Source organism: Taeniopygia guttata, chromosome 19 (genome assembly GCF_048771995.1).
Source record: "Taeniopygia guttata chromosome 19, bTaeGut7.mat, whole genome shotgun sequence".
Classification (NCBI taxonomy): Eukaryota; Metazoa; Chordata; class Aves; order Passeriformes; family Estrildidae; genus Taeniopygia; species Taeniopygia guttata.
This window is the reverse complement of record NC_133044.1, coordinates 4,511,390-4,537,308: the sequence shown is the minus strand read 5'-3', so window position 1 is coordinate 4,537,308 and position 25,919 is coordinate 4,511,390. Positions and strand designations below refer to the sequence as shown.

Sequence of the window (25,919 nt, the reverse complement as noted above, 5' to 3'; positions counted from 1 at the left end):
GGGTGCTCAGTATCAGACCGTTCTCTCATGCCATTCCAGCCAAAGCAGCAGCTGGTTCACCTGCTTGGACAGAATAAACCAAGCCAGGTGAGGCACTGGAGAGGGAAAAACAGGTGGAAAAGGGGGCTGAAGCAGCACAAGTGAGGCACAGCATAGCAGCCCCCTCTGCAGCCCCCTCACTGCTCTGCTGGCACCATCAGTGGCTGCTCTCCCAGAGGATCCCAGCCCCACACATGCAGCATTGCTGCCGTGGCAGAGCCTTGTGTGGCGCATCCAGATTTACGTGCCAGCCAAGGATCCCAGATGAGGTCAGCCTGGTTCCAAGGGGGAGCTCGCTTTTCTGAAAACTATGGAAACTACACATGCAAAGAAATCTCACAACACCAGACTTGGAGGCATCTATGCAGCTTCAAGTCAACTCCATCGCACTTACTCACCGTAAAGCCGTCCTAACGACACGTCACTTTTTCTCCCCTCAAGGTACCATTTTCAGCCAACACAGAAAATTAACAGGCAGCAGAGACCCTCCTGCAGAGTGTTCTGATGTGCTGAAATGTGCACGTGTTCAATGAGCCTCAGAGCTGCAGGACAAGGTCATGGTTTGGGGGATTAAGATGAAGAACTTGATTCCATTCCTGACCTTGGTCCTGAACTTTCAGGGCGATCCAGAAGTCCCCTTAACTCCTCCCAATGCATGTGCTCAACTATTTTTGTGTTCCTCACTTGCTGGCTGGCTGGTGACACAGAGGGGATGGAATTTGCAGATACTAGGCAACTCTGGTTTGATCAAAGGCAGCTTCTGAAGGATTATGTTTTTAGGAGAGCTCCATCTCTTGCATGTCAAGGTAGGCAGAAAAGGGGCTAGAAAATCTGGTATTTTCCTTAAGCTCATTCTCCCATCGGTACCTGTTAGAAGTACCATGAAAAAAGGCATCCAAACCCAAGATTTGAGTACACACCCAGTGCATTTACACCATCCAATTATTTGGACCTGAATCTTGTAGCTTTTCCTACACTCCATGTGGCACCGAGCACAATGATAATACTTAATTAGTGGCTTCTCTGGAAAACTCCCATGAGAACGGAAAGAAATTTTACAAGCAAAAGGACAACAGGAAAATTGAGCCTGGGATCTCTTTGTCATCATCTTGTCTATCACAGGAGGCTCTGTGTGCCTTACACCATACCTGAAATGCCACTGGGCACAGCCTTTGAGGCTCTCTCTGTTTGGAAACAACCCCTCAAAATGCTCCTCACGAAAATACAGCCAGATTCACCCACCAGACCTCTGGTGGTGAATGGGGACTGTGGTCTTCTGTGGAAATCTGGAAAAAATTCAGCTGCGAGCGGTGCCACGCAAAGGGAGGTTCTCAGGTGTCGAGCGAGCGATTCCCTGCGGGAAGGGCCGTGACCACAGGCACAAACCCACAGCATGCAGAGAAACCACTCCAGGAAGTTCAACATCCGAGCCCCCCTGCTAGAAAATACGATCTCAGTGCTCCAACAACTCACATGGAGCCGGAGCCTCGGGTCCCAAGGCACGTGTGAGCTCACACAGGCGATGGAGCCGCCGCCACGGCACTCGGCAGCTAAAGAGCCTGAACCCTCCACATTCATTAACAAGCATAAGACATCACGCTTTTATGCCAAATTTCTCTTTTCTCCTGTGATTTGAGATAGGATTGGCATAACCATGATATTCCCTGCAGCTACCGTTGGCTGTACAGAGGGAAAAGCTGTGCTGGGGGTTGGTGTGCTCTTCATGGGGTGCCCCAGCACCCCTTTTGTTTGCTGCTGTGTCTCCTGGCAGGAGGACACGAGGGAGCTGCAGGCTCCAGCGCCGTTTCCTGCAGAGATTTGAAAACCTGTTGCAGTTCCAAAGCGAGCTTCGATTTCACTGTGACCAGCAGCTCGGAGACTCATAGTTACTATACAGCCGAATAAAATATTTTTTCATAAATTTAACGCCAGCATGTCTGTGTTTGGAAACTTTGAAAATCCATGTTGTATGGTTTACTGCACTGGAAAAGGTGCCAACAGAGTTTCAAAGGAAGGGAAGTGTATAACTGTTTCCTTTCAAATGTATTTTCCAATGGGATCCATTGAGGGAAAAGGCTGGAACTAACTAAAACATTATTAAAAACTGTTATGAAAAGAGACAGAGAGATGGAAAAAGATAGACAAAAACTCCAATACACAGCCGAAAGGGAGGGAGGGAGACAGGCGGCAAGAAAGGGGATATGGGCAGAAAGACACTTTGGGTGGGGAAAATGGGGCGAGACGGGGAGTTTTAACTGGCAGTCACCCTTCGTGGTTTCATATTGTTGCAGATCAATTGATCAGGATTTCAAGTGCTGCTGGCCCGGTGGCACAAGGCGAACCACAGAGTTGGCTGCAAGCGCAGCCCTTGCGAACTGCTGACCTTCACTTTTCAAACCAAAAATATTCCTTGGGAAACGGTTACACCGGGTCCCAGCCCCGAGGCTGCCAAGCGAAAAACAAGCACTACGGACCTGAAGGAACGCCCCGAGTAACTTACACCAAAGCAACAAGCAGGGCTAGTAGCCTGAAGTAACTCCCTGGTGTGATTCAACCGGCAGTAACCGCGCGTGACATGTGTGCAGAGGGGCTTGGCTCTTCCGTCCTCCCGGAGCGGGGAGTTCTCCAATCACCCTCCGTCGGGATGAGCGTCGGCCCTCAAGCCGCTCCCGCTCCCTTGGCCACGCTCAAGCTGCTCCAACCAAGCCTATAAATACCAAAGCCATCGGGTCCATATAGTGCAGTCACAGCCTGATTCCAAACCACCGCTCCGGCTCCAGGCACAGCCCCGGGTTTGCTGCCCTGAGAGCGAAGGGGGAGCCGAAAGGGGCTGAGAACACACGTTTCGTCAAAGACTTCAGTGCCCTGGCCATCAGGAGGCTGCCAGGGTCGGGGCTGGATCTCTGTTGCTCTGCCAGGCTTCAAAGAGCCAGGCCGGGGGTGGGCAGAGCTCGGCGAGCGCCTGCAGAGCTCCAGGCCTGTGGTTCCACGGGGTGTAGTAACCCTGGGCTGTAGCACACATGTCGAGGGATGAGGGGAAAAAAATAAACAGACAGACAAAAGAATGAGGATGCTCTGCCAATTCCAATTGTGCAGCTTTTATTTTAAATGCTTATCAAGCTGAGAAAGAGCAGAGTTCTTGGAAAACAAGGTTTCCTTTCTTCCCATGCCAGTGTCAAACACCCTCAAGGACGGGTACAGCACAGGCGCTCGCTGCCGGCCGCCCTCTCCACAGCCGCCGTCCTGTCCCGTCCCACCCGCCTCAGGAAGGGTTTCCAGCTCACAACCCTGGTGTTTCTGGTAAAAAGATCTCTCTGTGATTTTTTTTTTTTTTTATTATATATAAATATATATACGAAATTTTTTTTTTTATTAATCGCCAATCTGGCTGGGTTCAAATTATGGCCAATTACCCACCAACACTTCTCGCTAATAAAATAAATTTTTACAGGCCCTAATTACTGCTTTCGCTGAACTGCTCTGCAGGAAGCAGAGAGGCTGTGGCTCTCCAGACGGCAGCAGACAGGAAAGCTACGGCGAGGAAGCGGCGAGTGAACGGAGGGGATGGAGGGGGAGCGCGGCGCGTGTGCCATGCGCACGGCGCTGGCCCGGCCGTCAGGGCCCCCGTCAGCCGCTGCACCCACCACCTGTGACGCAAAGCTGCTGCTGGGGACAAGAGTGACGGCCACAGCTCCACGCCGGCATCTGCGGACGCGAGCCGGAGGGAAAATCGTGTTTGGAAAGGGCTGCATCAATCACAAGTGACGGAGAGGCTGAGCCGCCTCCCATCGCGGCACAGGGGTCCCCCCGCAACCAGCGCAGAGGAGAGGCGGATTCTCAGCCTGGCGCCCACCTTTGGTTCTCTCTGTTCCAATCGCAGTTAATTGAAGGAGACACAAATGGCAGGAAGGCAGAAAATCCCTCTGAGAACGCGAAGCATCCAGCCTGCTCCCTGCTACACACACACACACACACACGCACACGCTGCTGCCTGCCAGCACAGCACAGCCCCAAAGGGTTCCCGGGTGTGACAAATGAGCAGAACCCACCGGGTGACCCGTCCTGCCTGAGCCCCGCTGCCCTGGCGGAAGCAGGGGGAGCAGAGCCGCTGTTCTCCGTCAGGGAACACCCTCCGTGGCAGGAAAGCCGTGGCAAAACCACCGGCTGCTGGAGCCCTCCGGAGCGCGGCTGCCACGCAGGTATCCCGGCTCAGCTGGGGAAACGCGCCTCTGCGAGATTGATTGATTTTTTTTTTTTTTCCCCTTTCTTAACCAGGATTACACTAATTTCCAAGGTCTAATGGAGTCCAGCTGTGATGGGGAGGCAACGCTGCAGTAGTACAAAGACCTTTGCACGTTGGTGCAAACTTGTCCAACGCTCAGCACACACACACACACAACACACACACACACACATACACACAAAGCCCTATAAAAAGGATGCACTGCAGCGGGATATTTTTAGTCTTGACAATACAGCCCTAAAAATACGACTTTGCTAATACATCACTACAGAAATATTCCCAGTGTCCATTCAGGAACGGTTTAAAACATTTATTTTTGTTTCCTTTTGCGATGGTCAGAGAGGAGGGAGAAAATAGAAACTCATTGATAAGAGGAAACGAGAGAGACATGAAAAATTGAAAACTACCTAAAAGCTCATGGAGAGGTTTATTTTATTAGTTCTTAATAAATATCTTGCAGATTTCCTCAGGAAATACACCAGATCACATGTAAAATAGTTTGGTACTGATGTCAACTGTGTCAGCATATGAAATCTATTAGGGTGAAGCCACAGCAGGGTGATCAGCGTGCTGAAAAACTGCACGGCACTGAGGCAAGGGGGGGTGGGGGGAATCTCACGGCCCTTCCAAATTCTTCGAGAGGTAAAAAAGTCAGCCAAGACGCAGAGAGAGAGAAAAAAAGATCCCACATCCTGCTTTGCGCTGCCAGCAATGTGAAGTGCCCAGAGATTAATTCTATGTCTGGCCTGGAAATGTGACTTTAAAGCATCGGAGGGAGCGGGGAGGAGGAGGAGGAGAGAGGAACGAGAAGGCCAGGAGAACCGGGACTGGCACCGTGCCACCGACCCCCCTCCCATCCTTCTCAAGCCGTGTTTCAATGTAGACAGCAGTAAAGCCCAACAGACAGCAGCTCCCGGGGCTGCCAGGGCCTCGCACCAGCTGGGGCGCGTCTCCCGCTCCCCGTGCAGATGGGCCCGGAGCATCACTTCCGCTGCGCCTGTTTCAGAGCCACCCGGGCCCATGTGGCCGCCTTTGGCCGCTCTCCGCCGCGGCCCCGAGCGCGCCTGGGGCCCCCCGGGCGGGACGAGCTGCGCTCCCAGCACCAGGCACGAGGGTTGTCAGCCCTTGGCTCCTCGGCCTGAAGGGTTTATGCTGTTCCCAACCCGCCTTTGGCAGCCGGCGCCTCCTTCTCCATCCCCGTGCCATTACCCGGGGAGCAGGCGCTGCTTTCGCAAGACGCCCCAGCTCCGCTCCCGGGGCCGGCGGAGAAGCACCGGGAGTTCACTGAGCCAGGGTCAGGGGGCCAGATGATCCCAGGAGGGATGGGAGAAGGGGGAATGGAGAAACTCCAAAGTTAAACCCATCCCCATGGGGTACCTCCTTCCCATTCCACGGTGACATGCTCCTGTCTGCTTCTCTGCGGTGGGACACGAGGGCTCCGCGGGCAGACAAACCACTTGTGCCCTCTGTGTGTCACCTATCAGCCACACCGACCAGCATTAAAAATTACTCTTCCATTAGAGATGGGCCATGTGCCTTCGGGGCTGTCACTGAGCCAGGATTAAACTGGCCTGGTCAGTGAAGCTGAAGTGAGCATCACACAGCCAGGGTGACACCTGAAGGTCACACCTTCCTCCTGACTGGCACTTAGCACAGGCAGAGCTAGCTCTGTGCTGCCAAGAACCCAATGCAGGGCACACACAGCCCAGTTAGGGAAAATAAAAGATTTCCACACCTAAACCTGCGTGGGGTCACCTCCTGAGATGCACCCAAGAGCAGAAACACAGCCTTGGCTGTGCTGCCATTCCTGATCTCAACATTAAGGCAAGAAGAGATCCCAACAAGCCCCCCCAGCACCAGGCACAGGATTCCCAGAGGGACTGCAGCCTGTGAAAAGAGGAAGGCAGGATGGAGCTGGCAGGGGATGAGCTTGTGGGGCAGCCCCTGGGAAGGAACTACCCTCACTGTGCTGGCAGGCTGCACCCAAACCTGCACAGGGCATGGGGCAGGCTGCCCTCCCTGCCTACACCTGCATGGTTATAAAACAGCCCCTCAAGCTCAATCAGGAGTTTTACAACTTCACAAAGCAGCATAATTAGCCTAATTATACAGTGTTCTCTCAGAGAATTAAACAGAAATACAGTAATTGACTTGGTGCTACTTAAAAGCATGAGGAAATCAAAGGTGCAAGGCACATTAAAGAATCAGAAATATCTCTTCAAAAGCAAAAGGACTTCCTGTCACACTGCAAACATCTAAAGCTTCACCAAAGCTGCTGCATCTGGTGCACCTCACTCTGACTCCCTGGCACCCCCTTTTTCTCCAGCACCAAAGCTGGGGAGATGCAGAGACCTGGGACAGTTGCCTGAGCACCTCCTTTCTTGTTCCACAGCAGGACAGACGGACACAGTGTGCCACTGCTCCATTTCCTGCCTTTCATTTAACACAGCAACGCTGCTTCTTCATCCAAATAGTGGTAGGATTCAGTGTCTGCAGAGCTGGCCATGCCTTGGAACCACAGTAAAGCCTCTCCAACCTCACCTCACCTGTCACTGATTGTCCTGATTTGCTGCTTGGGCTGCTGAAGCTTGGCTCTAAAGCAGACTCAGGCTTTGTGTTTACAAATCATTTCCCCTCGATTTGTTGCCCTGAAATGAGATCCTGCTATCACCTTGTGGAACAGCTTCAAGAGCAGATGTAAGGATGTGCTTGTGTGACAGGCAGACCGGGCAGAAGCCCCCAGCAAGCTCATCTAACACCACTTGATGTGGACTTTGCTGCACTTGAGCTGGAGGGCAGGAGTGGAGAGTCTGACACACCAGCAAACACTCAATTTTGCTGGAAACCTTTCCCTTCCCTGCCACAAAGCCCTGCTCAATCTTTTGCCTCCCAAGCCAACGTCTAGATTTCAGAAACTTGAACTGCCAGTGGAAATTCCCTGCAGCGTGTTGATTATTGCATCTCCTGCTGGCACTTGTGGCAAGGGGAAAAAAAAGGTCACATGGCTTTCTGGACACACGTTTCACTCAGGAGTCTTGCATCAGAGGGCAGAAGCCAGCAGCCAGGAAAATAACTCCAATTACGGTAAATAAATCCCCAAATATGTGACAATCTGCCTTTTAAACAGGAAACAGAGGGGAATAAGCAAAGGAAGACTTTGGTCTAAACATTGCTGCCACCAGCCTCAAGAGCCCGAGAGCAAGACTCTGAAGACACGTCTGGGCCAGAATTATTTTACCTGAACTTTACTGATGTGTCTCAAGTCTGAGACAGCTTCCTTCCCTGAAGGGAAAGGCGCCGACAGTTCCCAGCAACTGTGCCAACCTCCAACACTCCCAATGGCTCCGAGGAGAAACCCTGGAGGGTCAGCTGCCACCTCTGGACACGTACATGTCCCTTAGGAGGCTCAGCACAGGAAGCTGTGTGGCTCCTGAGATGAACAATGCAGGCAGCACCCCCTGTACCACTTCAACCCTTCCTCCTTCTCACACATCTCAGGGTATGGGTTGTGTCTGGACACAGGGAGCAGCAGATAACACTAAACAACAGGTTCAGTAAAAGCCCTTTGCCAAGGCAGTGGCATCAAAGAGCCAGCTCACTCAGGAGCCTCAGTGCAAGGCAGGCAGCAAGGGGAAGGACTGACACCAGAATCATCCAGCCCTCCTCTGAATTTCCTCTCCTAAATACCACTCAAATACAAAGCAAATACAAGCAGCAATGTGAAAGGAGGGGAAGGATAAATTAAACATCCAGTTCCTCCAAACTTAAGGCCTTGGGAAGTGTTATGTCTTAACACCAGCTCGCTGAAGACAGCACTGCCCAGTCTCAGAGGGAAAGGCACACAGCGGCTCCAGGTGCAGCTGGAGATCTCGGTGCTACACCTCAGCCCACAACTGCTGTACATCAACCAAAGCCCCAGCACCCAGAGAAAGCCAGATGTCAAACTGCTCAACTCCAGCCTCCCTGCATCAAGTGGGCTTTGCACTACAAACCAAGCCCCCAGGCAGGCGGAGGGACCTCAGGCTGTGCTCTCAACGGAGCACAGGGCTGCAGATGCTCAGCGTCCCCTCGACACAGCCCTGCAGCATGACATCTTCATCACCCTCCTGGCTGTTTAGCCCAAAAGTGTCACAGCCCGCAGCTGAAGTGTGTATTTACCACACAGAGAGGGGAATTCAGAGAAAAGGACTCGGTTCTGCTCCCCAGACAGGGAAAGATCAAGTTGCTTCTGCTGCTATCTATAGCCTAAGGTTTATTAAGCTTTCTTTTGTGCCTAATTTTAAAACTCCATCAAACCAAGGCAGTTACCCACAGCACTGCTTTATTTTTAAACTCAGGCAAATGCACTGGACTCTCTTGCATTCGACTGCCCCCACCTTTTGTCAGCTCCAACATGCAAGATGTGGTTAGAGCTTCATGAGAAGACGTGGAGATGAGGCTGCCACAGGTGATCAGAAGGTGCTTCCTCTGAGCCTCTTCTGATGCTGCAGTCAGCTCTTTGAGCAGAGCTGGGTCTGGGTGGCAGAAACGAGCCCATGGCAATGGTCAGAGCTGAGGCTCTGCTGAGGGCAGACACCACCAGCCTCTGCATCATCTCTAGGGATATTTTAAGGGTTCAGGCTGCCAGGCTGAGCAGGTGTGGTCAGCAAAGCGAGACCTTCTGTGTCCAGCACAGGGCTGTGAGTAGGGCAGGATGGCAGTGGAGCTGGCTGCTGGTTACCACTGCACAGCCTCATCTCAGGGTCTGACCTGTCCTCTCCAATGAAAACAGAAAGTCCTGGACCTCCTTAAGTGCTGCAGGGGATTTGCACTGACCTACAGATCTTTCCTTGTGCGTATCAAGATTTGGGCAGGATACGCACCTCGAGCTGGTGTTCAAGAAGCAAGCAGGGCCACGTGCCCTAGCAAAGCCTTGCACAGGCTGCAGTCACAGCTGTGTGACAGCAGCTCCTCTCTGAGCCACACAGAGTCTCTCCAACCCCTGCAGCACCGACCTGCTCGGCCCTGGCCTCAGGACACCAGTGTGGCAGAAGCCACAGATACTGCTCTGAAGCTGCTGCTGTGAAACCTTCCTTTCTGCAGGAGCCTTCAAGGTTTCCCAGCTGACACCACCTTGCACAGAGAACCCAACCCTGTTCCACTCAAGAAGACAGACTCAGGGTCTGCAGAGCAAAGCTCAGCCTGCCCCTGCCCTCCTCACAACCCACATGAGCACAGTCCCTCTGCCAAGGCACAACTAGTAGGTTTTCCTCCTTGCCCATTGCCCGTGGCAGAGCAGATGCCCTATGCATGGGTCACCCTGCCCAAACTGTCACTCTCCGCTTTCCCAATCCTCAGCTACAGCAACACGCTTGGTCAGACCCTCCCAGTGCCTCTGTGCCCCGACTCTGCTCGGCCCTGGGGGATGCAGCTTCATTCCCTACATGTGCTGAGGATGCACATATGGCAGCCCCCTCCCCTTTCCACTTCCACCTAAGCTCGACCTCCTAACAACCTCCACACAGCACAGCGCGACCGGCCGAGAGTGCCAGAAGGCATCCAGGTGCTGCAGCCTGATGCTTCACACCCACAGCCAGGCAAATTTGCTGGGATTTCCGGGAAGTGTCTCTAGGGTGCCCCGTGCTGCTGCACCCCCACCTTGGTGTGCGCTTGTTTGGAATGCGGGGCTGTCGGGGGGGGAGAGGGGAAGTTATTCTGGTGGTGGCCTATGAATAACATCCAGTGATTTATAGGAAGTATAATCCAATAATACAGTAAAATAAAACAGTGTGTCTGAGATGGGTTTGATTCCAGGAATTATAAAACAAATTATTAAAGAGAGAGAGAAAGAAAAAAGCCTCAGAGAGGCCAGATCGGAGTAAATTGGGCACAGATGGGCTGGGAGGGGGTTCCTCTCTCTCCACTCACCGAGATGCCCCTGCCGCAAGCACGGCTTCAATTAGTCTTTTCAGAAACCAGAGTTTTATTTCCCCAAATTACAGAATTAAAAAAAAATTAAAATTCTTGGAGTGTTTGTGGTCGGGATAAAGGGATCCAAACTTCTCTGTGAGTTGGTTGTGCAGATGGCTACCAAACTGTTAAAATGGGCCACCCCACTATGGCCCCGCCCCAGCCAGAGCCCAGGATGGCCCAAAACACTGGTTAGTCACCTATGTCCCATCCTGGGAAGCACCAGCAACTTCAAATCTCTGCCATGTAGAGTGGCTACCTCTGTCTGCCTCCCTCTCCTAGGTGGGCACTGCTTGCCCCATGGGTTTGAGGTCTGCAAGAAGCTTTTTCACACCTGAAGTGCTCCTGACAGGAGGCAGCCGGGTCAGAGGGACCCTCACTGCTGCATGCCTCCCTGGACAAAGCAGGAACACACTGTTTGATGCTGAACAGCAGGGGATGCGCTTCATGTGGGAATTCTTTGGCTTCCTTTGTCAGAGAAAACAACAGATCCAATTCATCTCCCAGGATCTTCCCAGTGCTGCCCGGCTGCACAGGCAGCTGAGACCAGCTCCAGCATGCCTGGTGCTGTCCCTGGGGACAAACACAGCTCAGCTGCACTGGGCACGGGCCACAGAGCCCTGCCTGTGCTCACCTGAGCCCTGGCACCCACTGCAGGGTTCAGGTAACCACAGCAGTGAGCTGCGTGGGAGGAGGATGTGAAATGCCACGTGCTGCTCACAGCTGGCTGGTTTTGAAACCAGTTTAAACACAGCACAAAAAAAGTCACCCTCTCAGAAGAGCACACGGTGACCTTGCGGTTGGCTGGTTTATGAAAAAGTGGCCGTGGCTGGGAGAAGAGACACGGAGGATATGTCACAAATCCCACAGGTGGACACGTGCCAGGACAGGGGCACCCCTGAGGGGTCACAGCCAACCCACACCACAGCAAAAGAATAGGAGTAAAAAGGCAAAGATAAGCAGATATAAACTATCATGCATGAGTCCCAGCCTCCTGTCTTGCCCATTGCCTCAGTGAAGGTTTGGGACAGACCAAGCACAGTCCAAAAATGAGAGAAACTGAGGCTGAGATGGGGCAGGATTGTGTTTGGTGCAAGCCTGAGGAAGAGGGAGAACAGGTGCTTAACACAGCATTTAATTGTTGACTTTCCTTTTTCTTAATGCCTGACTCTCTACTTAAAAGTTATTCAGGGGTTAAGAATTTTATAGAATTCCTCATAGAATTCCCCACATTGTGACTGTTATGCCAGTGACACCACACCATGACTGCCAGCACCACTGGATCTCGGCACCAGGGACTTGTTACAAACCAGACATGGAGCAACAAGCACATTTACAAGTTTCTCAGGAGTAGCTGGGGCTCCAAAGCTGGAAATACAGAGCAGGGAAGGGAGGCTCAGACCTCCCTTCCAGCCCCAAACCCACAGATCTCCTCCTGCTACTGCAAACTGAGTGTCAGGCCCATGTGATGGGAAGGACACAGACATGCTCTGCTCCCAGATTTGCAGGAGGATTGCAGTAGGAGGAGATCTCCAGAGGCTGTTTGGTCCAACTGCAAAGCTACATCCAGCTCTGTGGAGTGGCCACAGCCAAGCTCTGACTACAGCCGGCTCCCCAGCAATGCTTCCTGGCAATTTGGGATGCAGGCAGGGTGGGACTGCTCCCTGCGTCCTGCCAGCCTCCCACAGGCCCACAGGGGCGGCTCAGCCCCCTGGCTCTGCCCTGCCCCTGCTGCTGCAGCACAGGGAGGTGACTCATGTGCTGGGAAATGGAGCCCCGCACCTTCCCGACAGCGTTCCTGCCGCGCTCCCGCCAGGCCTCTGCCCACAGCAGCCCACACGCCGGGGAGCGAGCCAGCGCCCTCGCTCCATGCAGGGGACTCTGTCATTGTTCCAGCATTCCTGCCTTCCTTCTGAACTCCAGACCCTTTGCTGTTCTGCTCTCCATTTCCATCTGCACCCAGCTCTCCCCAGTGTGGCAGCGTCGGCAGCGTGCCCAACCTGTGCTGTGCCAGCACTCGGCGTACGAGCGCTCCGAGACCACCGGGGCGTTTGTGCTGACAGCAGGGTTTGCTTTGCCAGCAACACTCTCAGCGATATTTCAGGGTCACCAGAGCAAAGAGCCCTCAGGGAAATCCCTGAAGGGCCCTTGGCATCAGATGGCAGCCGTGGTGCCATCCGACCTGCAGGCATTCCACGAGTGCTGCCACCTGCTCCGCACGCAGCCCCGGCAGGAACGGGTTTGCTTTCTCCAGAGATCCGAAAGCTGGGAGCAGCTGGCAGCTACCCACACAGGAGGCAGAAATCCCTGAGAATACTTATTTTTCATGAGATAAAAAGCACTCCCTCCGTCACTCACACACATCCACAACTCGGCTACGGAGGGACGAGCACAGCCCAGTGGTTTGAGAGCTGGGATTGCTTCCAGCTCTGCCACAGGGGCTTGCCATCCATCCCAGACAAATTTCATCCTCTTCTTCCCACCCGCTCCTGTCTGTGGAACAGACACCACTATTAATTCACCTACCAGGGGTATTATTAATATTATGAATACAATAATTACTGTCACGCAGCGGCATTTGCTTATAATCACAAAGTACTTTGCAGCTCAAAGATAAACACGCCATCACTGGCTGGCATCTGGCAGGCAGGAGGGCATGGCTGCCTCACCAGTGGGATTGACAGCTCCCTCCAGGAGAGGAGAGTGCCTGCAAGGCAGGCACAGCACACAGGAGCCACTTCCCAGCCCTCCAACTGGTGCTTGTTTGCTCCATCAGCTGGACCTTGGCCACTGACCACCAGCCTGAGCAGTGGCCAACTGGCTCACATGGGAGGGATCTTCCAGCAGCAGCTCTCCGGGGCTCAGCTGATCGCCCACATGCTGGCCTTTGCTGAAATCCACCAGCTGGAGACCTTCATATTTGGGGTGTAAATCCTAAGGCACCAGGATGCAAAATGCTGCTTCCTGCCACCCAGGGAGAGCAGCCTCATCCCTGCTCCCAAACTCAGAGCTCAGGCAGACCTGGGTACCTGCTGCTGAGTGCGTGTTGGAGGGGACACAGGGAAAAGTACAATCCCTGGAAGCATCACTTTAAACTCAGTGAAGAGGCTCTGGTTTGGTGGCACCTCTGTTGCCTGGCACATTAAACTTGTCAATGGCAGAGACCATCCAGGCTGCTGGATGGATAGAGGAAGTGAGAGGAGGAGAGTAATTAACACTAGATCTGTGTTCTCTGAATTATAGCAGGGGCTCCAACCCGGTGTTTCAGAGAGTGGCATCACATCCCCCACCCACCTGCATGGACACAGGCAGCCAGAGCCAACAGCTGAGACCTCTGAGACTGTCCCAGCCCTCCTGGTGCCAGCACAGGCACTGAGCAGAGCCCAGCCTAAACGCTGGGAAGGCAGAGCCATAAAGCAGCATCTTCCTTCTGTGCTGATGACTCAGGCTCCAGGGGGATGCAATGCCTCCTCACTCCTCAGACACCTCAGCCAGCTCCAAAGGCCCAGCCAAGGTCCCTTTGTGTTGACACCCACAGGCATCCAACCACCACTCCCACCTCCCCATCTGGTGTGTCCCCCACCCTTCTCCACGTGGGGAATGGCTGATCCCCATCCAGTTTCCCCTCCAGCAGCACGTGGTACCTTTGGGCTGGGAGTTGTACACTGCAAACATGTTGATGGCCACGAGCTGGAGCATGCGGGTGCTTCCGATGGGAGGGGGGCTGTGCTGCAGCAGCACCTGGAACTCCCTCAGGACCTCCTCGGCCACCGCAGGGAAAGTCTCCATCCTGCAGACAGAGAGAGAGGCTGTCGAGAGCAGGCTGTGCCCTGAGATGAGGGCTGGGAGGTGGGCATGGCTCAGCCCGTGTCACATCCCCTGGGGAAGGGGGAATCCCTGGGGTGCTGTCTCCCAGCCAGGAGCTGTTGGGAATGAAGGTGCAGGCTGCTTCCTTAGAGAGGGCAGTGAGGGATTGCTCTGTGATGGACAGGCAGCATTCTTTTGGCAGGAAAACACGGCCTTTATGAGTCATTTCTGACCAACCATTTTTTTCTACTGACTTCTACCAATCTGGGAGAGATGCCAAGGGGCCAGCAGCTCACTTGGACCAGGAGCAGCCCATGGGACTCCCAAGGCTGCAGCAAAATGCACACACTGGTGCCACATTGCGGATGTGGCAATTCCAGTGCATTGAATGCTGGCCAGAGCGGGCTTCCTCCAGAACTCCTCGCTGCAGCATCGGATCCCATGGCACCGAGCCCTGTCTCCCCCCGGGCTACACACTCCTCAGCACTGTGATTGAGCCCCTAAACTTCATCACTTCGAGCCCCACAGGACAGGGACTCCCTGACTCGTGGAGCTGCTGACAGTGGCAAAGCTGGAGCGGGTCCCCGCAGCCGCAGCGCCGCTGTCGCGCGTCAGGACACGGCAGCCGGCGGCTGCGGGGCCACGGCTGGGGATGGGGTGAGCTTTCAACACCACTCACAAGCGCCCACGGAAATCTGACACCTTTATCCCGCTCTTCATCGCTGAGGGAATTAGCTGAGGTCACTTATCAAAGCTGTTGGATCCTCAGTAATCTCCCAGCTGAAGTGGGGTGAAAAATTGAAATTATTGCAAAGAGCATGGTCAAACCCCAAAAATGACTGAGGTGTGGTTGCCCAGAGCAGTCCTCACCTGGTATCCTATGAAGACAATTGTATAACCAAGAAGCTGCCCAAAACCTTGGGAACTACTAAGGGGGGAGGTCCTCCTGTCCCACTGCCTCCTCTGCAGAGTTTGCTGTATTGACTGCTGTTCCTACACTAGAAAAAGCCACAGCCAGACCCAGCAGACTGAATATCTCCCAGAAAGTGCCCACACCACTTATGAGTGACATTATCAAGTGCCCACATGGGAGTGAGGGAGCCAAAACCCACAGAGGGTGAGGCATCTGGAGCTGGGGCAGGCGACCTCAGGGACCTCCACAGCAATTTCCTCTATCTTCCCCCCAGGAGATTCAGATCTTGTGATATTACCAAGGGCTGGATTAATGAGCCACTTCTGGTAACCCACATGGGCAATTCTGCTGGGCTTCCCCAACAGACTTCAGGACAGCGACAGCTTTATTTTTAAAGACAGAAATGGCTTTCTTCTTAGCCATATTTCGTGGGTGATTTTCACCACCTGGGTCTGCCTACCAGCAGGGTACCCTCTCCTTGGGCACTGTTTGCTGGAGCAGTTCAAAGCCTCTGTTACCTTCCAAAAAACATGGGCTGGAACAAACATTCTCCTTGCACTTTGTAGCTTTGCAGAATAGAGCAGCTCTGTCAGTACAAACGCACTGCTTTCCCTGCAAAAGGCAACTTCCCTGGATTTGGGGCACAGCCAGAGAATTAGAGCAAACTGATTGCTTCTAAAGACTTCCTAATTTTGAGAAATCTCAGACCACATCCAGTGTATCCAGCAACATCCTCTTAGGGCAGACAGCACTCTGGGGATGGAGGAGCTCTTTGCAGGATGGGTTGTTACTGAGGAGAAGAAGATTATTGCCAAGGAATAACAACAACAAGGAGTGAGGGCTTCCTTAGCTCCACCACCTGTGCTTTGATACCACAGCACATCTGGAACAGCATGCAGTAACCCCACTGAGCTCAGAACCAGCAGGTCAGGAGCCAAGCGGAAGCTTTTAATAAATTGCTTACCTGTGGTTTTAGGAGCAAGAGTCCAATTAGGACAACATCATCTTTTCCATATTTTTTCCAGATAAATCACCAGAGATCCTGCCCAAAAAGAACTTGGCTATTCCTCACCTTTTACCTATTTTAAGCACGGAAGCTGTTTAGCAGGGCTGGACGATTTTCTCTTCCTGTGTCATGGTATTACTTTCTAGTTCCCTTCTAAGTACTTCAGGGCATATTGTACCATTAAACATACTTGGGTTTTCTAAATGACTGTCCTGGGAAGCAACTGCCTGAAACGCTGCATCTTAATTTCACAAAAGCCTCAGGAGCCAAATGTGCAACTGATCTCTGCTACATCCCCATTAATCCCCTGCTGGCATCCGTTCAACCGGAGCTCGACCGCGAGCGCGGCCCCACAGCGCTGGGGACCAGCAGCTCCCCGGATGCTCTGCCCCCCAGCACAGACCCTGAACCTTCCTGAACCTTCTGTGGGCTCTGGCACTTCTCCTCCTCTTTTTCCTGCAGGCAGGACACCCAGCTCTGCCTCCTCGCTGCAGGCCAGCCTGGTGGCCCACGAGTGGATAATCAGTGCTTTGTGAATCAGGGAGAGATCAGCAGAGACCCTCTCACACTCTGATATCCACCAAATCACCAGCCCCTGCTTCCCTGTTTTTTGTGAAGGGTCCAAAGTGTCCCTCCTGAGTGGTCACCCCTGTAAGCACCAGAGACAGCAAGTGCTGAGGTGCTGCTGTGTGGCAGGATCTGAGCTGTTCCCAGCAGGGACAAGCTGTCACTTTGCACCCACACAGCCTGGAAAAGGCCTCTCAGCCCTGTGACCTGTAGCCAGCGCTTCCACAGGAGACAGAAGGAGCCAAGAGAGCTCGGGAGACTCCAGTTGCTTCCAAGCTCCTGGCAGGCTCATGCAGAGACCACCACTGCCAGAGACCCACATGGGGTCTCTCCTCAGCAGCTGCTCCCACACAGCGAGGGCCAGTCCGGCCCTGGAGCAGAGGCAGCTCCATGGGAAGCCCATCAGCTGCAAGGATGAGCTCTGCCCTCGGGGTCATAAGGGTGTCCCCTGGGCTGGGATCTCAGCCCAGGCTGGGATCAGGCTTGCTTTGCTTCAAGAGGAGATGTTCAATTACTTGAAACCCATTTCTGAGAGCCACTGCCAAGGGCACTTTGTACAAACCAGTTCCCACAGCCAGGGCAGCTCTCAGCTACGAGGCTTTCACTGAAGTGGCAGCGAGGAGATAAAGGGCAAGGCTTGTTTTGCCAGGCTGTGGATGGCAGCTTTCAGTCAGCCTCGATGGCTTTGTGATCCTTACAGGCAACAGCCACTGACAGCCCCAGGAGCCACCTTTGCACTGGGTGAGGGCAATGGAAGAGAGGGGGTTAAACCCAGAAATTCAAGTGGAGGGAGCACAGTTAGGTGATGGGAGAGAGAGAAAACAGCCTCTAATCCCTCCTCCTGTGTGTGTGAACTATCTGAGCTCAGCTTCTGCCAGAGGGTCCTGGGGCATGGGCAGGAATGGGCTTTGAGGTGGGGGAAAGGAAAAGCCCAAGCTCCAGCCAGTGTGGGTTGGAGGGCGGGTAAGGAGAATAAGAACCAGGAGGCCAGGCCTGCAAGAATTCACACCCTGTGCCCTCAGCTCCAAACACAGCTTAGTTGCTAACAATATTAAATTCCAAAAAGACTTGTAATGTAGGAAAATAAAATAAACATCCTGCACACTTACCCAATCCTGGTAAACAGCTTCCCATGGGCATGGAGAAAACTGAGGATGAACCTTTTGTTCAGCTGCATGGGAAAAAAAAAAAAAGGGGGAAAAAAAAAAAGAGAGAGGAGAAAACAATTAAACTCTCTCCTATTTCCTGTGAATTAAGAATGTCCCCAGTGACAGAAGAACCTGGCCTGGATGCTGGGGGTGGCACTGGAGATGGGAACCAAATGGACATGCCCAAACTCTTACAAACATCATGCACAGAGGCAGAGGCAAGTGCCAAACAGCTGGAGCTGGGAGCGGAGCTGGGAGAGGCGGTGGAGACACAGCACCCTCTGCCGGGTCCTGCGATCCTGCACAGGGCTGCTGCACCCCGGGAACGCCAAACCCCGCACCCTGGGCGCCCCAGGAACCCAAATCTGATACCTGCACCCCAAGCATCGATAGGCAAAGCTCTCCTCACCCCTGTGTCATCAATTCAAAACTTAGCACAGCCTAAGTGGTTCTGGAAAAGGAGCCTCCAAAGGCAGCATTCCCATGGATGGAAAAACACAACCCCACAAGCACCAGCAGCAGCCTGTTCCGTGCTCCCAACTGTGTCAGAGGCACAGCAGCAGCTGGACAAGGCAGACAGGGAGCAGGATGTCCTCCCCAGCACTTTTCTGCAGAGCAGCCAGCACAGAGAGCTCAGCAGCAGCACTCACACTTGCTTGTGCCCTGCCAGGAGCAGCTTCCAGAAGCCAGGGAGGATTGGGGTGATGCTGCACCCCCTCACTTATCTGCTGCTAGAGACAGTGTTTAGATGTGCCAGCAGAGCCTCTGAGACCTGCATTTTCAACAGCTACTGAACTACCCAGAGAAGCTGTGGATGCTCCATTCCTGGAAGTGTTCAAGGCCAGATTGGATGGGGCTCTGAGCAATCTGCTCTAGTGCAAGCTGTCCCTGCCCATGGCAGGGGGGTTGGAACTAGATGGTCTTTAAGGTCCCTTCCTACCCAAACCATTCCATGATTCTGTGGACATGGAGCTAAGGGGACACAGGGGAGCTGGCTGCAGCACACCGTGTGAAGGCAGTTTCCTGCCCTGCTTTGGTCCCCTGACTCCAAAACCTGACTTGAATAATTACTTACTACTGCTCCAGGCCACCTCTGCTCGCTCAGCACGGCTCTGGGCTTTCCCAGTCCTTATCTACACGGCTCTGAGGAGCTGTGGGTGGGTAAGCACTCCTTCAGCCTGGCCCTGGGGGTGGCTGTGTCACAGCAGGAGTGGACTGGCCTCACTTTTACCTTCCCCAGGGCAGGAGGTTTTCCTCTCTCGCCTGTGCCTGCACAGCCTCAGCGTGCTGAGAAAAGCCAGGCCCCAGTGCTGCGAGGGAGACGCTGACCAGGAGCGACCCAGAGCACCACCACGCTGCTCCAATCCACCCAGGGCTTTTACAGCTTCAACTCCCCCACCTCCATCACAGCGGGAGGATAAGATCACCTGGCAGGGCTGTGGCAGTGCCCAGCCAAGAGCTGGGCACATGCCAGAGGACACAGGGCAGGCACTGACCAGTGCCTCCCGAGCCCTCTGCCAGGCCTGGCTGCAGGGGACAGATGTCACTGGCATTCTAGCTCTGGTGCCACCTCCCAGCCCGATTGCTGAGCCCCTGGGCTCAAGCCATGACTGATGCCAGCTGCTCTGCACCTTCAGTGAGGTGTAATTAACCCGGCTGCGCTCCCGGAGGATCCATGCAGGAGAATGATGCCCTGCTGCAGAGCTGCTCCTGGGCCATGTGCGAGTTTAGACATAAAACCTGTCTCATAAAACAAGCCAGACCAATTAAACTGGCCCCCGCAGCAAGGGGTTCTTGCTTACTCACTATTTTACTGCTGCCCTAAAGAGCCCTTTCCACTAGAACTCAACTTGATTTGCCACCATTTTATTAACTCTGCAGATGGAACCCAGAAGAGACTGGGGAATACTGGGACAGCACAGCAAAGCCCTTATTCATTCTGCCAGTGAAGTTTGGATATAGCTGATTCTTCACCTTAGGACACAATGGTAATTGAGAGCTTGAAGCCTTTAACAGGTCTTTTTTTTTTTTTGACAACAGCTTGTGGAGGCAAAAAGCTGGTTTGTGACCAGCTGTGGCTGAAATCAGAGCCTGACACAGACAAAGCCTAAGGAATGTAAGGAATCATAGCCCCCAGCTCGGTGCAAGAGCCTTGGAGGGGTGGTGGGCAGTGCTCTGCCCCATAACAAGACCCTGTGCAACAGGAGGAAGAGGGGGTCCATGCTCTTCATCCTGAGGAAGAATATGGAAAAGAGAAGGAGCTCGTGGCTTGACCCATCTCTACTGGACAGCAACACTCATGGGCAGGCTGCAGGTGGGGGAAAGAAGAAATTGAAGCAGAAATTTTCCTCCAAGGCCCAAATTCACCCATGACCCAAGAGTGCTCTGCAATCCCACACTTTACCGGCAGCAGGTGAAAACCAAAATTCCCCACCTTGAATGGAAAGTGACACCCAGCAGGGACATGCTCAGAGGGTGTCCACAGACACCCAGCTCCAGGAGGGCTTGTCAGGACATTGCCTTCACCCCCATTTTCTCAGAGCAAGTTTCATACTCAGCCTTTTTACTCACAATCCCAAGGACTAACCCAGTCACACTCCCCAGCAACCAGTACAGAACTGGGACAGAGATATGTGCTTACTTATAATTGTTTTTAGGAAATGTGATACCTGCCTCTAGGAATGAAGCATGTTTCATGCCTCTGCCAACTTAAATCACAACCCCAGCAAGCCCAGGCAGAGCCCTGTGTGCCCCAGCACTGTGGCATCTCAAGCAGTCACCTCACACTTATTTTCACCACTTTTTCTCTCACAGCCTGAGGTTTAGACAAGCTCATCACTCAACTTTGGACCTTTCATCTTCGGGTTCATGCAAAGGCCATGGGGCTGCTTTGACTGGGCTTTTCTCTGGATGACTGTTTCTCTACTGACTCACCTGTCCCTCAGCCTCTGGGAACCCTCCCAGCTCCTCCCATCCAACTCAGCTTCTCACAAACAGCGACCTCCATGAGCAGCCTGGCACAGAGGAGGAAGTTCTATCACTTGCTGCTCTGCATTCACATGGTAGAGAGGAACACTTCCCAAAAGCACTGTCAGCATGCTCACTACCCTGACAGTGCTACCATGAGATCTACAACAACTTCTCACTGATTGTGCAGCCCAAAAGCAGCCCCCTCCAAAGATTTCCCAAAAATGGTCCTCATGCCAATATCAGGATGCCAGACCAGGACTCTCAGCACACTGACACTGCTGCCCTTTGTGGGCAACGCTGCTCCTTGGGACAGGAAACCAAATTTGGATTGTCTCAGTTGCCCACTTGGGAAAAGCCCATTAAGAAAAGCTTATACAACAACAAAACTATGTCAAAAACTGGATTTTGGCCCCTCCAGCTGAAAAGAGGGCATCACCGATATGGAAGTTATGAGCATATAGTGAAGGCATTAGTTACAAAAACAAACCAGCTGTCAAGAAGAAGAAGGGGTCCCTGCACACAGTAGTGCCTGAAGCTGAAAACAGCTGTTTCAGCTGTCATGAGTCAGCATGTGCAGACAGACTAAATCCACCTGGGAAGAGGCAACCTCACCAGAGGAAGCAGCCCAGTGCTGCTTGGGGAGCATTCACACACCTCACCGCCAACCCAACTGGATTTGTTGCCATGGAAGGAATCAACAGTGACTAACAACTTCTTGTGGAGCAGCTAAAAGAGCAGAGATAGCAACGGGGCTGAACAGCCAGCTCAAATCTCCTCGAGGCCGCGGGGAGCACGGCCTGACAGCAACACAGAACCACTCGGGCAGCTTCAGGAAAGGTCTGCCTTGTCTCCAGCCAGCAGAGAAGAAAGCAACATTTAACCTCCAGGTTTTGCACTGACCAGGCTGAAAATGGTGTCCCCCACCCCAGCACAGCAATGCTGGAAATGCCACTGCAGGGCACAGGAATTGGAGTGCCAAGATCAGGGCTGGGAAGCATTTGAACCCGTTTGTCTCCAGGCAAGGAGTGCACAGAGCTTTGGCACCTGAGCATCAGCCCCAGCTGTGAAGGAGGCACCAAATAAGGGAAAGATTCTGGAGAAGTGACTCCTGGGGAAAAAGCGTTTCAAGTTAAAAATTGTTACTTCAGGTTTGGAAGTAAATTCCAGGATCTGGTCTTTATCAAGCGAGGCAAACTTTCTTCAACATCAGCAAAGCATCTGTGGAGCAGAAAGCGGTGTCAGAGTCAAAATAGGCTGCAAAAGACAAGTCCATTAATCAAGAGACCAGATGCAAAACTGCCTGTAACAAATGCGCTGTCTCCACTGGAGTGCAAGGGCCTGGAGCACAGCAGGACGTTCTCCTGAGTCTAAGGGTCTCCTCAGTGACAAGGGGCTGGGATACAGACCACAGAGCCACATAGCTCTGCTCCAAAACACGTACCACACTCATCCCAAATATTTTCAGGGTTTCTTGGGCAGTAAGGCTTTTCCAGGCACAGCTTCCTTGCTGAGAACTGTGTGAAATAACATCCAGGCACTCAAAACGTGCCATATTCTCACTCCCAGCTCAAGGGTTAGATATACCACTTTAAGATTATTCCTCTTTTTCCACAGGCAGCTCTCTCAGAGCACCCAGTCCAACACTGATACAGAGATTCCTGAAAAGCCCAGAATGCTGCAGTGGGCTCGACTGGCACAATACCAGGAGGAATTTTTACTGCTACAGGTCTAACCCCACCAAAGTGCTGGTGGAAAGGGTTTTGTGCAAATGGCTACCTACATAAAGGTGATGAGACAAAAGGGCTGGTAAAATTGTCTGGCATTTTTGCAGTGTTTACAAGGTACCCACAGAGCTGTGGGCAAATTCCAGCTGGGCTAATTACCATAATCACTTCTCTTCATATACCACCTGCAACCACAAATGGATACAGGGCTTGCCTTGGCTGCTTCGTGCCACGTGTTTAGTGCAGATTTCTGCTTAGCAGAGCAATGTCCTGCCCTCAAACACATTCATTTCTGTAGCAGTAAAAGCAATTCCAGTGAAAATCCTGCTACTTAACATCAGACACCGCACAAACGTAAAATCCAATTTGCTATGACATGGAAGAGAGAGGGAACCCTGATGCATCATGGCCTTGAGGCATAAAAAAAAATTAATTTACAGGTAAAGAGACACTGAGACATTCCTGTAGCTCCCTGGTCTTTTGCAGTGCAGCAGCTCCAGGACACATCTCATGGCTATAAGAGCTACTAGCCATCAACCCAGCGAGAGAAAAAGAGGAATTTAAGAAGCTCCCTGGCAAAAGCAGTGAGCTTTTGAGTTCTTCCTTCACCCCAGAAAGGAGCAGGTGAGAGGAAAAATGTTAAGGAAGAAAATTATCTGCTTTAGCAACATAAAGATCAAACTATGGTAACTTCACTGGCTCCAGAACAAGTATCTGACTTCTAAATAAATTCAACATAATTTAGTAACTAATTTCTTAGCAGAACTTTCAACTCCATGAAAGCAGGTCAAATATAATATTTATATGTGTGTTACTTCCTTTTCAACCAAGCTTGTATCTAAATTTGGTTTCCATGAACTAGTAATACGCAACATTCTTGAAAAAATATTATCATTAAACGAATAAAGTGATTCAGTAACCTCTTAAAGAGAGGACTTCAGGGACCCTCACTGACCTGGATGGAAAGAGGATGGTAAAGACTCACTAGCAACATTTTTGAACAACAAAAGGAAATTCTGCTGTCAAACTGCCCGTTTGGAGCAGTAAGTAACGATGGCTACAGAACATTCACACAGGGTTTATTATAACAGCTTCAAAATCTGGGGGTTTCCAGCATCAAATATCATGTTATTCATCTGGCACCACATGGAAAATGAAGTCTCCGGGAGATCGTGCCCAAGGCAGCCTCTCCACAAAGCCTTTAGGGACCACAATGGCTGAATTCCCGATGCAATGTCCAGCAACAAGGATTAAACACTTCCCTTGGATGTGCAAGCAGAGCAGGGACTGGGCAGCACATTCACATCTAAATATGGCACTGTGGGGGATGACACTGAAATACTGCAGCCAGCTCTAGTGCCCTTATTTTTAAAAGGATGCTGAAAAATTGGTAAGGATCCAAAAAAACAGCCATAAAAGTGATTCAAAGGCTAGAACTGATGCCTTGCAGTGAAAAATTTCAACAGCTCAATCTGTTCAGTGTTATCAAAATAAGATTGGGAGGCGACTGGGTTGCTGGGTGTAAAGTGCCTCCGTGGTACTTAAGGGCTCTTTACACTTGCAGAAGAGCAAAGTATGGGAACAAACCGGTAACATTCACTCTGAAAATAAGGTAAAAGCATCTCAAAACCAGTGCAATTATCACTGGAATGAACTCCCCAGGAAAAGGGTGGATTCTCAAAGCTGGATGTCTTTCTGGAAGTACTGCTTTAGCCAAACACAAGTTATTTGGCTTCATATAGGAGTAGCAGGGTGAAATTTAAGGACCTGTGATATACAGGAGATCAGACTAGATGATCTAATGGTCCCTGCTGACCATAAACTCTCTGAATCTATGCAAACACGCCAGAGAGTCCTCAGCTGAGATATCAAGTTCACTTTCAACCCAAAACTTTTCACAAATTGGCTCTGGTGCTGCAGGTCGTTTAGGATACAAGCTCAGCTCTTCAAGGCTGCATCTGGTTAAGCACTGAAAGCCCAGAGCTTTCTGTGTCCAGCAGGTAAGGGGGAGGCCACATGTGCACTAAAGCAGCCCCAACCAAAAGCAGCTTATACTCAAACACTCACTGTTTGCCAGGAATAAACAGCATTCACCTTTCTGTGACAGAAAACTGACACAGAGAAATGTATGATGAATTCTGGTCGTAAGAGATCAGCTGCTAAGGCAGCTCCGGGTGTTGTCAGCCTTCTTCACTACTCCAGAGTAGATTATTTGTGGGGTTAAAGCACAAAGGAGGGAGATAATGTGAGAAATTAAGAAGGGTGAAGACTGAAGAGATCGAACTCTGAAAGGCTTAGCATGGAGTTGGGCCAAGAGAGGAGACATTTGGACAACAGGCTGAGCAGAGGCAGAGCCTTCCAGAAGGATGAGAGCATTATCTCACGCAACCTTCACATCCCCACTCTTCCAGCCACGCTCCCCATCCGGGACAACAGGAGCTGCTCCCAGCCAGGCTGCTCCCACAGGTACTTGTCCACCCTGCTTCATCTCCCTCTCCATTTTGAATTATGCAGCAGTGAAATCTGCTGGGGAGGAAGAGTAGAGCCAAGGACAGAGGAAATGACACAGACTCCAGCAGGTTCCACTCCCTGATCCTCCGGAAGGAAGTTCCTTTCCTAGTACCCACCTCCACAGTGGAGATGAAGCCTGTCTGGAAATGCCTCATTCAACACTGAAGAGGAATAAACATTCCCCATGGCAGAATTAAGAGGTTTGGCTGTGGGATATGAGGTGCCAATCTCAGAAAGTCTACAACAGACAGCAGGAAACATTGGCCTGGGCCAGCTTCAGACAAAGATCAAGGTTAGACTAACAACAAAAAAAAATCTCAAGAGAAATCTTTGCCTACAGCCTTCACCCTGCTCTGGAAAATCTCCCAATCCTGCTATTAAGATATTTTACTTCCTTTACCAGTCCTGCCAATTCTGGCAGCATTCTCATCTCAAGTGCAAACTCTCCCTCCCAACACCACTGTGCAGCACCAGGAACATCAAACCCAGCGCTCTGAGAAAGGCCTCGTGTGCAGCAGCAGGAGGGGTTTGGTTACACACAAATCCCTGCCTGATCAGCACCAGCAGGAGAGGAAATGAGGGAAGAGTGACTGACAGGGAAAGGCGGTTTCTGGACGATTGTATTTGGTTTTGGGGTATGAGAAGCTTGTTGGAACACGAAATCTCTCTCCCCTCACCACAGCCTGTCTGAGCACAGGGATAGAGCAGAGCCCCTCACAAAGCACAACTCATTGATGTCCTTGTAGTGCTCCCACCTCTGATCCACCACACACATTAGCACCAGATGCCTGCTGCCAGAAGCAGAACATGCCAGGGTCTCTCCCATTCCAGCAACATTAGTCCCTGCCTTGTTCTCCACAGCTAAATAAAACCACCAACTAAAAAGAAGAAGCGGGGAGGGTGAAATTATCAACACCAACTTTTGGAAACTGTTACAAATAGCTCAGTCTTCACTTTCTGGGTAGTGACAAAAGGTCAAGTTGTGCTGGAAAGGATCATTTGGGTTCTACATGACATGAATGCACAGGCTGGATTGGGCTCT

The 25,919-nt window shown here is 52.0% G+C and overlaps 1 protein-coding gene across 2 annotated transcripts in view; it reads right to left on the bottom strand.

Annotated features, from left to right (window-relative positions):
• The window catches only part of SMG6 (SMG6 nonsense mediated mRNA decay factor), a 104,988-nt gene that overhangs the window by 64,253 nt on the left and 14,816 nt on the right, over nt 1-25,919 (bottom strand). For both annotated transcript variants that reach the window (XM_030288064.4, XM_012568706.5), the window contains exons 9-10: nt 17,634-17,695; nt 13,876-14,021 (exon numbers count right to left, since the gene is read on the bottom strand). In XM_030288064.4, the coding sequence (XP_030143924.4) occupies nt 13,876-14,021; nt 17,634-17,695 (208 nt within the window). The remainder of the gene's footprint in view (nt 1-13,875; nt 14,022-17,633; nt 17,696-25,919) is intronic.